At 45.5% G+C, this 17,323-nt stretch overlaps 1 protein-coding gene across 1 annotated transcript; it reads right to left on the reverse strand.

Annotated features, from left to right (window-relative positions):
• Positions 1-1,739: 1,739 nt before the first annotated feature.
• Positions 1,740-6,668, reverse strand: LOC136373695 (G-protein coupled receptor 83-like). The gene is made up of 4 exons (XM_066338654.1): positions 6,291-6,668; positions 4,563-4,688; positions 2,816-2,949; positions 1,740-2,380 (listed from the first exon to the last, which is right to left on the reverse strand). Exons 1-4 carry the CDS (start codon positions 6,666-6,668, stop codon positions 1,756-1,758), a joined length of 1,263 nt encoding a protein of 420 aa, XP_066194751.1. The 3' UTR covers positions 1,740-1,755.
• Positions 6,669-17,323: the final 10,655 nt, after the last annotated feature.

Below are 17,323 nucleotides of genomic sequence, written 5' to 3' on the forward strand. Positions count from 1 at the left end.
TTGGTTTGTGCTGTAAGTACTTGTAACACAGAATTAAAGGTTTTAGTACTCCTCTGTGGTGCCAGGCTCCAGGCACGACTCCACTCCAGTTGAACCAAATTGAAAGCTCACCTGGTCAGAGCTGATATCTGAGCCTTGGGTACTTGCTCTCTGAAGAGATGTTTCTAATTCCATTTCCTCCCCATAGCACATCCTCTGCAGAGTAATTCCTCTGCAGATGTGAAGGAAAAGAGATCTCTGTGCCTCAGATGGGAGCACAGAACTGAAACCTTAGTACTGTCATTGCCACTGGGATTTGCGGTGTCCCAAGCCATACCAGGTCCCTGTCCCTGTCCCTGTTCCTGTTCCAGATCCTGTTGTCCCCCTCCTTCCCACAATAACTTAGGAAAAAGCAAGATTAGTGTCACTCTTACTCTTTCTTTCTCCTTCACAGATTCTTTTTGAAATACAAATACATTCTCAGGTCACGTATTTTTGTACCCATCAAAACATCTTGATTGCCAAATTTAAGCAGCCTTTCAAGAAGGTTTGCAGCTGTGACATGCTGTCAGTCTGGGTGGAGGAGCTCAGCTATAGAGCTGTAATTTAGAGTATTTTTAAGGGGAAGACTGAAGCTCATTTCCTTTCCACTGTCTTTTGCAGTTCAACCCTTTACCATCACAAAGGCTGAGCCAGTGCAGAATGGACAGAAAGAAACTGGTTATTCTTTCTGAGAGAGAGGAAAACACAACTTTGGTGGCTTTTCATAGCCATAGGTTGAAGTTAGCCATGTGCTCTCACAGGTCTCTTTCACTAGTGGCCCAAACTCAGCTCTGTAATGCAGTGGCTGGCTCCACTGTGTGAGCCCCCAGAGCAGCAGCTGTCAGGCAGACACATCCCTAGGAATCCCAGGTATCTCTATATCCCAGGTATTCCAGAGGCACCATTTGGACCAGGACCAGCACTGCCAGTGTGCCCTGCCACCAGCAGTGTAGCTGGAACACAAGGATCTGTGCCTGAGGTGAATGCTGTGGCACATTATCAGATACTCAGTTTAACTGAGTAGCAAACACATGACCATTTACATGTTACAGATTAAACTTCTTCCATCTCCTGCCTTTTTGGTTGAAAACCTGCAGGTCTGTTTTGTTCCACTGTGATGGAACCAACACAATGCTGGTTCCATCTCAGCAAAGGCGGAACCCCCAGTTCCAGAGGTGCTGAAAGGTTGCTGCTGCCCACAGGATAACTATAGGACAGGGAGACAGGGTGACCCAATGGGGAAGGGCTGCCAGACTGGCAGGGAAGCCACAAAGAACACAGTTCTTGAGGACTGGTGAAAAATAAAATAGTGAAAGTGAAAATAATCTAGATGTTATGCCTAAGTAATGTCAATTCACAAAGCTAAAGCCCTAACAGGTTTACATCAAGCCACAGTGAGTAGCTAGTGTGTGTATAACCAGTGTAGCATTCCCCATGTTTGCTTAGACCATGAAAGGCTTTGTGTGCTGTTAAATAATTCTTTTCATTTTTGCTGACTGTTCCAATGAAAAATTCACTCAACACCTCTCATTCTGGAGCCCACAAGTACGCAATTCATCCCTAGAGAATTTTGATACCTGAGAGAACAAGGTCCTGAATGACCCAGTCAAAGGTTCAAGTTTGCATGCTGTGGGCAGAAGGTAGACCTGATGCTCTCTAGAGGCCTTTCCAAATCCATATCCCCCATGATTTTGCAATCCCTATGTGATGCTGCCCAGCTGTCAGATGAAGGGTTCAGCTTTCTGCCACAATCGGCTGCACACTGGTTATGTCCGTCTTTGCAGAATGCCTCTTGGAGGGTGTCTGTGCCTTCTGGCATGTGCTGCCTCTTTTGCACTGGCAGTTCTCAGCCTTGGTGTGCCGGAACAGCGGGGAGATGGGCTGCAGAGCGTGGCCCTGAGCCGTGCTCCTGTGCCGGCACACGCACAGCAGGGACCGCAGCTCCGAGCGGAAACTCTCGTTCAGCCAGCAGTAGATGAAGGGGTTGTAGCAGGTGCTGCTCATGGCGAACCAGTGAAAAGCAAAGTACAGAGCGTTGCTGCTGTGGATGGCCCTGCAGGAGATCAGCACCACGTAGCAGTTCAGGGGAAACCAGCACACGGCAAACACAACCACCACCACCATCAACATCTTCAGCGTCATCTTCTTCTTCCGCTGATGGGCATAGTACTGCTCCATAGTGAGGTCCCCAATGGCGTTCCTCAGCCACAGCTTTTTGGCCACTATGGTGTACGTGATGGAGATCACAAGCAAGGGCAGAACATACAAGAGAACAAATGTAGTCAGGTCCAAATACTTCCAGAAAAGATCAGCAGGAGGAGGGAAGCTGGGTAGGCAGACCATTCGGATGGTTCTGTTTCTGAAGATCAAAGAGAAAGAGCTCTCAGCTCCACTACCAGCTGCATACATCTGAGGACAAACATCTCAGACATTCAGACAAATTTCAGTACACGTACTGGTAGCAGAACTCATTTGGTGTCATGGGCAGGTGCCACTTTCAATGGAAAATTTTACTCTAGGTTTGAGCTTTGGCTCCAATGAAGGTTATCTTAAACACATCCCCCAAATTACATGGTTGAATCTCTGAGCCCAAAACAACTAATGAACCAGCCTGGAATAAATTCCATCAATTGTCATTGTCCCTTTGTGACAGACACAACAACCATGCAAAGGGAACAAAAACATCTCTGTTTCACCTCTCTTTCTGCTCTAATAACATGGATGGAAGAGTGTGGCCCTGGCTTCTCTGGGGTTTTGCAAACATAAAACAACAGAAAATATGTAAATGTCTTACCCAATATAAAACCTAGTCAGAGTCTGATAAATGGCATGAGGCAGTGAGAAGCAGCTGGCCATAACCCAGATGATGATAATGCAAATCCCTCCTTTCACCATGGACATGCGTGGCTTGAGAGGGTGCATGATCACCTGCAGAGAACAACAGCTCTTGAGGATTTACAGCATCTTCATCACTTTTTGAACACCATGTTGCATGTGACATGCAGCAGCAGCTCCACGTCTCTTTAGTGTTAAAAGGCAGAGAGACTCTCTTTACAGGACTTCAGGGAGCACAAGGGCTGGTAAGTGCATGGAGCTGTGCACATATTGAGTGTTACTGCTGGCCCAGAGCCTGAGCAGGGAAACACATTCTGTGTGACCCATCAGCAGAACTCCAGAGACCACGGTGGTGAGATCTCTGTTGAGCTATATGCACTGTGGAGGATTATCTTAGGCAATGAAACAATAATTAAAAATAGACCTATCATGTCATCCACATGATCACTTGGCTGATGAAACCTTTGGTATTTTATGCACGTCGTTTCTAGTCCCATTATAAATACCTACTTAATCAAGTTATACAACTCCCCCAGTGTATCTGTCTGCTGTGGTACTTCTCAGGGTAGCAATATTTTTGGAGGCAAATATTGGTTTCTCTTTTTGTCCAGGACATCTCCTCACTTCTGTCTTTATGTCCTTGTGCCATATTAATTCATTCCAGCCTTGAGAAACCCACTCCACTGGATTTAAGTGCATGTATTTTTTGCCCTTAATTAAACAAACACATCTTGATACCTAGCCATGACTTGCAATCAACCCAGAATCTACTGATTAAAATGAATCACTGTTAAAGTACTTTGATTTCAGGAGCTGTAATATTGCACATAAAATGGGCAGAGTGTCAGACCCTTTGTAGTAAAAAAGACAGAAGTGCTCTGTGCTCTGGCAGTCCCTGTGATTCTCTGACACCAGATGGAGCCAGTTCTTGTTTTGAATTTCATCCAGACACAGAATTTGTCACCTAAAGCTACTTTTCTGTAGCAACTGTTTCAGTGACTCCAGCACTGCAAGAAATCCAGTCTGCCTGAGAGCTCACTTTTCTGGATCTGGCCTCCCCACATACAGTACTCATCAGCCAAAGAACAAATTACAAACTATCTTAATGAAAACCCTTCAATCTGTACACATTGCTTGACCTGAAAGGTCTTCATGGCTGGTAAGTATCAAGGTTGGAGGAGAAGGAGAGAATTTCTTACCTTGAACTGGACGAGTTAACATAGTTCTTATTAGTTTCCAGTCTTAGGCAAAGAATGGGGCAAGTGTCAGAGCTGACAGACTCATGAATCCGTGTGGAGGGAACATGTGGGCTGTCTGATGTTGAAATTCAGCACTAATCCCCACCCTGCTGGTGAGGCTGTGCTCTGAGGCAGGGCTGAGGAGGGCAGGGAGCCCATGAGGCCACTGCCTCAGGTAGAGCAGGAGTGGACCAGGGTGTCTGGCACTGACCTGAGGTTTTCAATATCTCCAAGGACAGAGACTCCCACTAACCACAACCTCTCTGGACAGCCCGTTGCAATTTTTCTTCACACTCACTGTAAAAATCATGGGGTTTTTATCCACTGCCATGAAAGCTAGAGTTCTCCCCTCTGTTCCCCAAGTCTCAAGACAGTGAAGGTTTCCAGATACTAGGATTTGAGGAGGAAACAACCATGTATTTAGCACATTATTTTCTAGCAAACACAGGGTCGGTTTCTTCAACATACCTGGTGCCGGTCCAGTGCAATGGCAGCAAGGGTCAGCACAGACACGTGGACAGAGCAGTACTGAACAAACCGGCTGATGTGACACATCAGCTTTCCAAAAACCCAGGTGCTGCTCACAAACCTCACCTGAAGAACAGACAACATCAGATTAAGAGGAGAAGTACCTGAAGAGAAGGAAATTGGCTTCCCAGGTGCACAGTGCAGAAGATATGCTTTAATACAGATTCCTGAGGCTTTGGAGGTACTTTATCCTCAGTTTTTCCTTGGGAAACAGTGACCTTGCAAAAGAGTCTAAAACTGAGGGTAGATTTACTATACTGGACAAACCAATGGCTTGAGCAGTGCTCTGTGTATGTTGGGTACATTTGTACATTTACCATGACCCTTCTGGAACACGTAAAGATATCTTAGCTCTGCTCATCAACAAGACTCTGCAGGGCACACTAGCTGCCTCCCAGAAAACATTATACTTTGGGGCATGTGGATGCTGAAAGCTACATGGTCTCCAAACTTAGTGAGAGAAATCCACAGAATCTATCTCACCCCAGAGAGGTGTTACTGGTGATGGTTTCTCTGCAGAGGAGAATGTGCCAAATTGCCTCATTCCCTTGTTATTCCTCACTGTGTAATATTAATTACAATTAATGTCACTCATTTTGCTGCAGATTAAGCTAATTTGAAGTAAAGTATATTTACTACAAAGCATCTGTCCACAGAAAATTAGTCAAGACTAGCTAATCTGTTTTCAATTTATCTAATTAATTTCCCTACAGGGGTGACTCTTGCAAGCACTGACTGTCACTGAACTGGAGCAGTGTGCTGGATCTCTGGAGCTGATGTGATGCTCGTTCCTGAGAGATCTGATAGAAATTTAATTACACATGCCCAGTGTGTGGCTGTTGGTGTGTGAACACACAAGAGGGCATCAGGATCTCCCCGAACAAGTTACTGGACGCAAATCCCATCAGAGCAAGGCAGGGAAATCCCACCAAAAAACCAGCATCAGTTTAAGAAAGGGTGAATTCAAATAGCTAATTCAAGACCTGCTTTTATAAGGCAGAAGGTCATTCAGGGCAGGGATGAAGCAGGAGGATATTGAACAGGAGTCAAATGCAGGAGCAGAGTCCTGTTTACATGGCATTTACAGTCAGTGACAGTGGGGTAAGAAACTAATCTTTAGTTTTTTCCCACCTCATCCATTTAATATTCTTTTATATCATATAAATTTTTTGTCACTGAAAATAAGAAAATTATTATTAGCTCCAGGAAGAACCCTCTGTAGTGGCCGAGGGAGGGACATGCCACTGACACTCTTCAGTGCAGCCTGAGCACTTGCCCGAGATGTTGCACAAGGACTGACCTGGTTCATGTTGTTTCCATAGGAAACCAGCTGTTAGTTGGATTTTTTTTATGTCAAACTTGTCCCCACTTCCTTCCCCATCTACAGGCAAAAAAGGCTCCCAGATTTGTGCCTTGCCCAGAGAGATGGAAAGCTGCAGCAAGGGTGACCCCTGCAATGGACTGCGAGGTGGGGGCATGAGCCCTCAGCTCCACTTGCTCAGGGGGTGTTTGGGATGGGGGCCATGGCTGTACCCTCTCCAGAAGGCAAAAGGGGAAAGGGGGCAAAAGTAAGTCTGGATACCAGTCTGGTCCCAGCCCGTTCAACCCTAGTGCACACAGCTGACAGGCACACACAGACACCAGCAGGCACGGCTGGACGGGGCTCACCAGTGTGAAGGGGGTGTTCAGGGTGGTGATCATCACGTCAGCAACAGCCAGGTTTACAATGAAGAGGTTGGTGGCAGAGTGCATCCTCTTGTTCTTGATGACCACGTGGCATACCAGGATGTTGCCGAAGAGAGAGATGCAAATGATCACAGAGTAGGCAACAATCAGCAGCGCCTTCACGGTCCGGCTCTGGGACTCACCCTCATATTTGGCTCCACTATTGAAGTCCCCCAGATCCTCCAGGTTCAAGTCACTGTGGAAGAAGGACTTGTTAGGGAAGCCGTACAGTGCAGAAAAGAAGTTGGTCGTGTTGTGGTTCTCTGCTCTCCAGAAGGGCTTGGGCATGTACTTCAAGGGGAACCAGTTGTGCTGTCTCATGGCTGGGGCAGCAGAGCCCTGGTCCAGCCACACACTCGTCAGTGCCTTCTGCCAGCTCAGCTGCTAAAGCCAGTGGTTGCAGGAGCAAACACACATATTTGCATTTTAAAAATCTGCCCCATGGTTGCAAACTTGAGAAAACAGTTGATAAATGGGTCCTTCTGCCTGTGCTGGGGACACGTCAGCTTCACCTCAGAGGTTCCCTGTCAGCTGTCCTTCTTAAATCCCATATGTCCCCCACAGAAAAGCTGATTCAGAGGCTGAAATATCAGAGATCCCCGAACACTTTCTCTCTGCACCAAGGAAGAAATCTTAGTGAATATTTCCTTTTGGGCACTCTTCTTCTTCAATCTGCAATTTTTCCTTGGAAATCTGCTTTACTGGTTCTCCACATAGTCCTTAATCCATGAGATTTCTTTTTCCCAAGAGTTTTCAGAGCTTGGCAGAAACAAAAAAGCAAGGGCTGCCTTTTGCTTTGCTTTTCCCTCTCCAAATATCTCTGACTACTCTGACAAAGCAGCTTTGCTCAGCAGCAGAGTGGTCCCTGTGTTCCCTGTGATATACACAGCTGCCAGATGACACACTGCACAGGAAGGAGCCAATGGCAGATCTCTTCCCACTTTTTCCTGAGATGTATCGCAACCCACACGTCGGCAACAGCATAGCCTGACATGTGCAGGTCCAGAGAGCAGCATAACACAAATTGAGGGTGGATTTGCTATGATCTCCCCCGTCAGCTCTCTGCTCTTCTCTGGGCATTCAGCACAACAGCTACGTGGGGGTGAAGCATCTTCACTGCTGTGTGGCATCTCTCTTTCTCTTCACCCCAGAGTTTTAGCAGAGAACATCTGAGGGCCTGGTGCTTGGCCCCAGCCCCTTCCTGCTCTCATGTGGCACAGAGGATAGAGTGAAAAGTGAAACACAATGTGACAAATAAGAGCAGTGGCCCAACATGCCCAGGGGGCACCTAGGATGGCCAGCTGTACTCTCTGCATCCCGGCTGGGCTGGGCTCTGCCCTGAGCCCCGGGGCATTCAGGCTCCCACCTGCATCTCTGCAGCAGCCTGGCAGAGGCTGCAGGAACACACAGAGCTCCATCCCTGGGCTCCTTTGCTCTATGGCCCCTTTGCAATGCTCCCTGCTTTGCATCAGGAGGATGAAGGCATCAGAGCAGCACTGGCTGTACAGGCACAAACCCAACAGCACTGAGATGTCCCAGGTGCCACATGTGAGTGACTCTCATCCCATATTGCTGCAGAACAGATTTATTCTGTTGCAGGTACAAACACTTCGGCAATCACACGCTGGTTTGCTGCAGTTATTATTCATTTGCAAACATTTTGAGCTGCTCAAATCAGGCTTTGGGGTTCATCATGCATTGGTGCTAGCTCCTCTCAGTTAGACAGACAAAGCAAGAGAGAAATGTACTTTTGCCAGCTCATCCAGGTGAATTGTGCCGTATTTGTTTCCATAGAAGATTTTGGCTTTCACATGTTGACACTACTTGAGAGACAAATTTTTGTAAATTTTCAGTCTTGTGAGATTAGTTAGCATTTTCCTTGTTAGTGCTTTTCTGAAATGTCAGATGGCTGAAATGTCAGTTGAGATGCATATCCATCTTCTGAACAGATCTAATGTGATCTAACATAATCTTATCAACAGATCAGTGTTGATGAGGGCAAGAAAAATCAGAGCTATGCTGTAAAATTCAGATCCTTGGGAACATTAAAACACCAGATTTCATGCATTTTCACGGGTCATTGCCATAGTTCATTGTCTTTGCTCACAGAGGCTAAGGGGGCTGTTGGGAACAAGCCTCTGACCTTGGTGGGTTCATGGAATCTTTCCTGTACTTCTCTCCAGGGACTTTTTCCTGCCTGACAGAGAGAAGGGAGATAATTCATCAGTCACACTCATTGTGCAGCATGTAAAATCATCCAGGGTCGAGGCTGCTTGCACTTGCACCTGAATTTAAGCTAATTTTAAAGAAATGAGTTCTAAAGACATGATTCATCTCCATTATTGGACAGAATTTAATGATGAGGCAAATCATAATAGGAATGGAGATTTTGTCCCCAGGATGTTACTACAGGCTCAGTGGGTACATGCATTCAAATGATTGTCTCTGTCTGCTCCCACGAAGATGTACAGAAAATGCTTTCAAGACTGGAGTATTGAGCTCAAAAACTGAACAAAATTGTCCCCACAGGCCCCTGCAGATTGTTATATTTCATATTTATGAGCTACATAAAGACTTCACAACACTGCAGACAAGAAATCCTGCGATTTCAGGAAACTTTTCTTAATGCAGATATTCCCATCATGTTCCAACTGTGCATTTTTATGGCTTCTTATCTTGTCTTCTCCATCCATCCTTCCCCACTCCCAGCTCCACTCCTGATGCTGAGTGCAGGCTTCCCATGTCATTCAGGAAAGGAGGAGAGAGCTGCTGCTTGCTCCACTTTGGGTCCGCACTCAGGACACAGAGTTGATGTCCAGAGCACCCACCAAGAAAGCATCAAGCCTCAGAGAGAATCTCTTCTCCTACCAGCTGGGAGCTGTGCCACAGGAAGCAGGGAGCACACAGATCCTGGCAAAGCCTAAACCAAGGTTTGCTGGTGCAATAATGAGATTCCTGGATTGAAAAAGAAAATGTCTCTGCTCTGCCATTCAGAGCTGAAAGCAACTTTGAAGCAGACAGGATGTTTCAGTGCCTGAGCCTCGTCCATAGCGAGAAAATTCAACAGCTGAAACTGTCAAGTCTAAACATGGAAAATTTAATTCAATATATCTGTTGCACTATGCATCTTCTTGCAAGATTTCTCTGCCCTAGAGAATTTTATTGTTTATCTTCTTCTATGTTAAATACAAGTTTGATTAATGACAGAAATTGTTTGAATAAGTTTGATAAGTAACAGAAACAACAAGAATTATAGACCAGCCCCTGAGGTTTTATTTCACTCAAAAGGTATGTTAGAAATGACTCTGCATGATTCTCATAAACCATGAATCTGCAACTCTTACTTTTTTCATGTTTGCTTTAGTACACTTAGGACACTGTACTCCTCTTCACCTGCAATGACTAGTCCTGCTTTTGTGACTCAGAAAACATGGGACAAACAGACACAGGCATTTTCCAGGACATTTCATGGATTTGATAATATGACTTAATAAACAAACCACATTTGGTGATAACAGAGTGAATTCCCCAGTAATACATCAAATAAAGCTGTTCTGTGATTCAGACAGGTGCTAACCATTCAAAACCACACTGCATACGATGCCTTTCTGTGCAACTGAGCCAAGGTTTGGCTCCTGGGGAGGGAAAGATCCTCTCAGCCGACAGCAACACAAGAGTCACCTATGTTTTCCTCCATCCCAATCACATCATTCACTGTGTTCTCCCTCTTTATGTATAAGAACCATTGCAGCTATAATCCAGCTTTTACAAAGTATTTTCACGGACTGAGGGCAGACTTTTTGGCAAGATCATAACATTTACCACTCTCAGTGTGGTAAATTTACCAAAGTCTAAATGGCTTTTGTTCTCACCCTGAGAAAATCTCTCTTTGTTGGGAAAAAAATGTGGAAGGAAGGTGCTGGGCACAGACTGTCTCTGCCAGATACTCAAATTACATCCCCTTGAAAGAGTATTTGAGCTTTTATTCTCAGAGCTTTCTTGGAGGCAGTGTAATTGCATTGTCATACTGCAGACAGACAGGAAGGAACAAACAATGGAGGACATGTCTGGGACACCAGGGTGTTGATGCTTGACTTAGGAGCTGGAAGTGGCTTCTTCAAATACACACTAGACCAGCCTTTCTGCAGTAAAGCCTGACATCTAAATTATTCACAGTGAAATGGAACACTGGGGAGCAGCTGCATGGCTTTGGATCCAACTTCTATAGTATAATGGATCACAATCCCTTCCTGGAGAGCAGTCTGGGTTAGCTGAGCATCCCTCACCTGGTGAGGAAGAACTCCCAAGAGCCAGAGGAAGAGTCAGCTCCAGGCCATTGTCTTCATGAAGCTCAATACAATGTACCTGACTTTCATGGTTTGCCATGACTTCTCTACTGTACCTGCAATTCTTTCTAATTCCCTGTGCCAGAGACACAGCAAGTACCAGCTGTGGCAACACAGCAAAGAGCTCGAGGAGGGTGGAGCCATGTTGTTTTCAGCTGAAAGGACAAAGTAATATTCTAAAATTTCAAGTTATTCCCTATGACTATGGAATAGCTGTAAAGTAATGCCAAGGGAGTTTCTGTTGGCTCAGGACATGGAATTTGACGTCCACAAATCCAGAAGCAAAGGCTCTTGGCAAAGAAGGTTCTGTGGATACAGAGGAGGCAGGACGTACAGGGGAGTTGACATGGCAACTGTCACTTATGGTCCCTCAGGAGATGGAAGTAAGCACTGCCAGGTTCAGGCAATGTTGGCATTTTTCACTTCCCGAAGGATTCAGTACCAGGAGAAAAAGCCAGTTGGGTTGTTCCTGAGACAGCTCATGCTGGCAAAGGGAGGAGAGTTGCTCTGGAAGCCTCTGTCAAGCCTTTTTCCCTTAGTTTGAAGGAAACTCCTCTGGAAGGATGAATCAGACTAAAAACTACTTTGAAGTTTCTGAAAAACAACAACAACAACAAAAACAGTCTGACTTTACTAGCAGCTACAAATGTTCAAACAGGAATCAAGAGCCAAGGTTCTTGAATAAGCGATGCATAAGATAAAATATTACTTGAAAGAAAACACTTCTGAAGACAAGGATCCCATGAGCCATCAACACACAGTCCCAAAACCCACCCATGAACAGCAGATTCCTTTTTCAGAGAGTGAATAGGTGGTGTTCTGCAGGTTGTATTCTGAAAATTATGGGTTTTCACTGAAAATCTGAATGAAAGACAGGACATAAATGTCATCACCAAAAATCTGAAGTTTTAGCTATGGACAATCCATTTTATCCCATTCAATTAAAAAAAAATACCTTGCTATATTTCAGAAGCAAATACTTCCCCTAAAATAACAAAATTTTCAACCTCAGTCTCTCAGCCCAGAGTTTGGGTTGAGTTTGGGGTCTTGGCACAGAGCTGGAGGAGGCAAATGCCTCCAGGGGACATGGCCCAGTGCAGGGGTCCCTCAGGCAGGACAGTGGTGGTAGATTGACAGTGAGAAGGAAAAATGGTGCGGGGAGGTGGGCTCTGGAAGCAGCTCAGCCAAGACATCACTCCTCACCCACACCTGCCAGCACTCATCTACTCCACAGTGCCCTTCACATCTTTGCCAGTCTTCGCATCTCCCACTGGGATTCTTTTGCCCTTAAAGCATTCACAGCCTTTTTCAGTGCCTCTTACTCGTTCTTGAATTTTGGAGGGGTTTTTTCTTTTTCATTTCTTCAGATATTTCAGGGGCTAAATTTTGGAAACACTGATTACTATTCCAGCTTTGGTTAGTTTGCATTCCTAGTAAAACGAACATTTCTTGCATTAATTCCCTTCTGTCTTTTCAACTGCTCTTTATCTGACTGATCCAGGAAAAGCAGAATTAGCCACTACTTTGTTTTCTCTCCTTACAGCCCCATCTGCACTCACTACAATTCCTGCCTTGCAAGAAAGAAAGGAAAATGTACATGTACTTTTTCCTTTAGATGCCAGACGCCACGTTCCCGGATGATCTGTGAATACTCACATCTCTTTTCAACATTCAAAACTTCAGGGACAGAGGCACCACACACCCCGAGGGCAAACCTCTCTCCGGCACACCGACACGTCGGCGCCCCTCCTGAAAGCCCTCCTGACTCTGTGGGCTCCAAAAGGCTCCTTGGCAAGCTTCAAGAGTGATGTTAGTGCTCAGAAGTGAGTTCCAAACAAGGGCTGTAGCTGGAGGAAAGCTTGGCAGGATGTCTGTAGCAGGGGCACAGCTGGTTTTAAAGGGGTTTTGAACATTTCCCAGCTAAACCCTGGGAACATTTCCCACCACCCCGTGCCTCAGCACCTCTTCGCAGAGATGGTAACCAACTGCAGAGCTCAAAGGAAAATGCACAGCTTCACTGCTTGCCCCGATGGAAGGGTGATGGCTAACAGCTCGTTCCTCTCACTGACCCATTTCTGAGCAAAGACCAACTGCAGCTCCATCAGGCGCACAAAAACAGTTTGTTATTGTGGTACAATCAGCTGAAACCTCCCAAATCTGTGCTGTTATGTAAAATTACACAGCTGCGACCCTCTCTCCATAACCTCCCAGCCTTTCTTCTCTTTGCCTGTGTCCTGCCTCTGGGGGAAGCCAGGTGGGTGGTACCAGCAGTCAGTTCAGGGAAACAGAGACCTTGGGAGGAGCAAAAATCAGAGCCCAAACTGCTGTTCCTTGTGTTTGGCATTGGGTAATGTAGCAGGAGGTGGTCTCAGAGCAGTTCTTCGCAGCTGAGAGCAGAAGCTGGGGACAGGTGCCAGAAACCATTCCCCATGCTCCCCCTGTGGCACCAGGTAGTCCCATAGCTCCCACCAGGCAGCTCCATCCCTGGTGAAGTGAATGGGCTGCCTTGCAGCTGCTGCTCCAGCACAGTGCAGGTGGCAGCAGCTTGGTCTAGAAGGACTCTGTGTGACACTTGGATTTGAAAGAAAGCTGGGAAGAAAAGAAGCTGAATTTGTGTCTGGGAAGAGATGTTTGTTTGAGCTGGTCCTAAAGATAAAGAGATATTAGAAAAACCACAAAATCCTTTGCAAATATCCTTTTTCCTTTTCAGTCTCAGGCTTCTGGTCTCAGTGTGTCTCCTGCTCTAGAGATCTGATGCTGGCATCAGGATACAGGGCTGTGGCACTTCCCCCTGTCCTGGGCCAGCCCCCTGCATAGGGGCACTGCACTTTTTCCAAAGTACCACAAATAATCTGATGACGTGATTAGGCAAAGGTATGGGACATTTCAGGGGGTGTTTATAAAAATTACTGTGTAGGAGTATTTTTAAGACAAAAGAGTGAACAGCCAGGTCAAACCCTGCTCTCTGCCCACCACCTGTCCAGGGCAGCCAAGGGGAGCTTGGGACACCACAGCCTGAACTCCCCACTCACCACCTGGGAATCTGGGAGCTGTGGCCACCAGGATACTTTCAAGGAATGGGGTGACCCGTCCTGCAGCCCAGCCTGAGCACGTGGCCAGCAGTGGTCTTCCCTGCTGCTGCCCCCAGCACTGCTCTGCACCCTCAGGTCAGTGACAGCACCAGACATCTCTGCAGCCCCAACACCATCAGTCTCAAACCTTATCTCAGTAAATCTCTTTCTCCTTTAAAACCTTTCCTGAAACTTTTTAAACTCCAAGTTACTGGTATTTTAAAGTTCTTGTCCATACTGTAAATTCCCAGTGATCAGCAGAGTAGAAATTATTTGGTCTTGTTTTCTCCTCAGCACACAACATTCCACATTCCAGAAACAAAAACACATTCCAAAAGAGTTACTTGGCAGTGAAAGTGTAATGAAATAGCCTTTGTTCTACTTTATTTCTCTCCAACATGAGCAACAAGAGTGAGTGGGGAGGAAAAAATGAAAAGGAAAAAAAAAGTCAACCTCACCCAACTAAAATAAGAAGAGACAAGAACACCTCAAGAATATCTTCGTGTGTTCCCTGTCAAGCCAAAGGAACACAGCTCAGCCAGACCCATTGGCAAGTGCTGAACAATTCACTGTCCTGGAAGTAACAATAAAGGAAGAAATGTTCTAACAGACAGATAAAGCCATTGCAAATAATTGAATCACTGAGAATAATGGGAGTTCCTTGGTGCAGGGAGAGAAAAATGTTTCTTTTGCTAGGGAAAGAAAAAAGTGCCTGAGTCAAACTGTCCTAAAGGCTTTGCTTGATGAAGCAGCCTGAAGAGATTTCACCTGCTTCCAGAACACATTTTTTAAGGCAATGTCATTAATTTCTCTAATACTGGTGACTCTCAAGGAGGAACAATTGCACCAGGGCTTCAGTAATCATCATAACTATTTTCCTCCGAAGACTACCATTGTATCTCGGCTCTCAACTTGGAAGAAATGCCTGAAAGGAGGTAACTGAAAAAAGAAAGAAAGAAAGTTTGAGACTGTATTACCTCTTTTCTAACAGACAGAATTTGAAAAGAAATACAAAAGTCGATGAGAGATTTCCTGTGTGGGAGGATTTCAACACAGACTACAAATTTCTACATTTTTTTTATTTTCTTCTGCTGTTTACTTAAATTAAGGACCCTCTCCTTAGGCTGGACAGATTCGGGCATTAATCAAGCACAGGCAGCTTCTCTGAGGGCTTTCATCTCCTCTGGTCATCAATAGATCATGGCTGCAATTGCATCAGTTGTGGGGGAAGAGGGGGAAGATGCAATTTGGGAGCCAAATAATCTAATTTAGAAATGTTTCTCTCCAATCACTTCTTAGTGATTTGGTTTGGGTGATTACATGATTCTGGAATGGGTACACTGCGTAACAAGGGAGAAATACATTGGGGAAAAAAAAGAAACAAGGGAAAAAAAAAACCCTGACATCCCAGCAGCTCTAAAGGTGCTAACTGAGGACTGACCCAAAACACAGAGAAATGCACCTAATTTTATAAAAGTAGCTTAGAAGTTTACAAGGCTAGTCCTGTCTTTAGCTCTAATCCTGATCCCTTCAAAATGAATGGTATTCTTATTGTTTGTGTTTTCCTAAAATTTTATGGAACTTAGCCCCATGGAAGTTCAAAATAATAAGCTGTTTGGGAACAGGCTGTCTCCTTTCTAACCTCTAACACTGGCCAAAAAGGTTTTATGTGCCTGTGTACCTGATTTGCACATAAATCTCACCTCCAGAAGGTATTATGAAATTTTAATTATAGTCCATCTGAAGAAAAGTGGCCCTGGATTACATCCAAAATTCTCCCATGCTGAGCAGAGGATTTTGTCCCTGGCAGTATTACAAACCTCTTCTGCTGCCAACTTAACAGGATAATACTCAAAAACCTTGAAAACCCTGAGTAAAAGTGACTATTAGTTGCAAAGGTTCAATTATCAACAACAGCACCTGAATTGATGAACTTCAGACCCAGCACAGCATGTCTCCATAACCAAATATCGTCTCTTTCTGAATCATTGGAACATTTGCATGAGTCAACCTGAAGCAAAACAACCAGGCCTGCACACAAAGGGGGCCTTTCTGTCCCCTGATCCATAGTTCTGCTTTGACCCATGCTGGGCAGGGACTTTTGGAGCCAGTGTTGAGCAGCTGGAGCTGCTGGAGGGCAAAGCAGTTGTAAGCATAAGCAGCCAGTCAAATTTGCAAGAACAATGAAAACGACCCTTGGTGTGCGAAACAAAAATCAAAGAAACTACTTCTGCATAAGCATTTGGTTTAGGATTTTTTTGTTTGTTTGTTGTAGTATCCTTTTGCCACAGAAAAGTGGGTAAAAGCAGCCCTGAACCTCTGGCCAGCACTTTCTCCATCTGTTACTAATCAGCATCTTGGACAATAGGACTTTTTTCCTGTTTTCTGTGCAGTGAAATTCCCAGAGCTTACACACAGCTTACACACTGGTGCATGGAAGGTGCACCAGTGTCTGGGCTAAATGCTCTGACAGCAATGAAAATATCTCAGGCATTGGTGAGGAGCATCAGCACAAACACAGATGTTTTCAGGGTGCATTGGGAAGTGCTGGGGTAGGTGACACAGGCCTGGAATCCACAGCACTGGGCTGGGGCAATCAGCCACAAACCCTAGATAAACAGAGGAGGCTGATGCTGCCAGAGAAGCAATCACACACACAAACTGCAGTTCACATTTCCAACTGCCCCTTGGGGACCCTTCCTCCTTGCAAAGCCCTGCAGACTTTCCCTCAATCAGTTCTCACCTTCCCTCTGTGCTCCACAGACTTGGCTGATCACATTTGCCCCAGTATCATTGTGACACACACCCAGGAGCCAGCAAGGGGCTCACTCAGAAGGAACAGAACAAATTACTTCTGTCTTCACAGAGGTTTGGCATCAAAATGTCAAATGGAACAGGTAGTCAACCTGCTGAAAAGATTCCTTTCATCACACAAAACAAACCAGAGTCTCAGAGAAGTCTAGCTGAGGTCTGTCTAGTGTGGGATTGTGCCTTGCAGTCAGGAATTTGTTGTGCTAGGCATGAATCTAGTTAAGGTTTCTTGCCCTTTCAATCCACACTGTGACATTTATTTGCCATCACCTTGAGAAAAGATATCCAGGGTTTCACTGACTGTCCCCCGTGTGGTTTCGTAATTTATGTATCTTTAGCCTATAGAAACCTGGGTCATGACTGTCAGCTGGCAGGCCAAGGGCAGACCCAGAAGGGTGTAGAACATGTTCAGAATGTGCTTTATGACTTATTGCCCTGTTCCATCAAAATCATCATCTGCTCTCTGATTCCAGACTCTTGGTTACAGCATGTACCTGTACAGGTCCAGGTACAAACAGGAACAAGATCCAGATGTGGCATTACCATGGCAACACGCTTGTAAAATGGATTTGCTGGTTTTTCTGAGATTCACCATTTAGAGAGAAGCAGGAGTAAAGCTGAATGTTGCAGATGACTCAAAGAACTGTTCACGGGAGTGTAGAGCAGCACCAGGAGACCCTGGAAGAGGTGGCCAGTGGGACAAATCCTGGTGGGTAGGTGAGGATGGAACCTGTAAAGCAGCCTCTGT

This window comes from Sylvia atricapilla, chromosome Z (genome assembly GCF_009819655.1).
Source record: "Sylvia atricapilla isolate bSylAtr1 chromosome Z, bSylAtr1.pri, whole genome shotgun sequence".
NCBI classification, from domain to species: domain Eukaryota; kingdom Metazoa; phylum Chordata; class Aves; order Passeriformes; family Sylviidae; genus Sylvia; species Sylvia atricapilla.

Coding starts and splice junctions, on each gene's coding strand:
- LOC136373695 (XM_066338654.1), bottom strand. CDS start 6,668: ATGAGACAGCACAACTGGTTCCCCTTGAAGTACATGCCCAAGCCCTTC. Junction 4,689..6,290: donor TGAACACCCCCTTCACACTG/GTGAGCCCCGTC, acceptor TCTGTTCTTCAG/GTGAGGTTTGTGAGCAGCAC. Junction 2,381..2,815: donor CTGACTAGGTTTTATATTGG/GTAAGACATTTA, acceptor TTTGATCTTCAG/AAACAGAACCATCCGAATGG.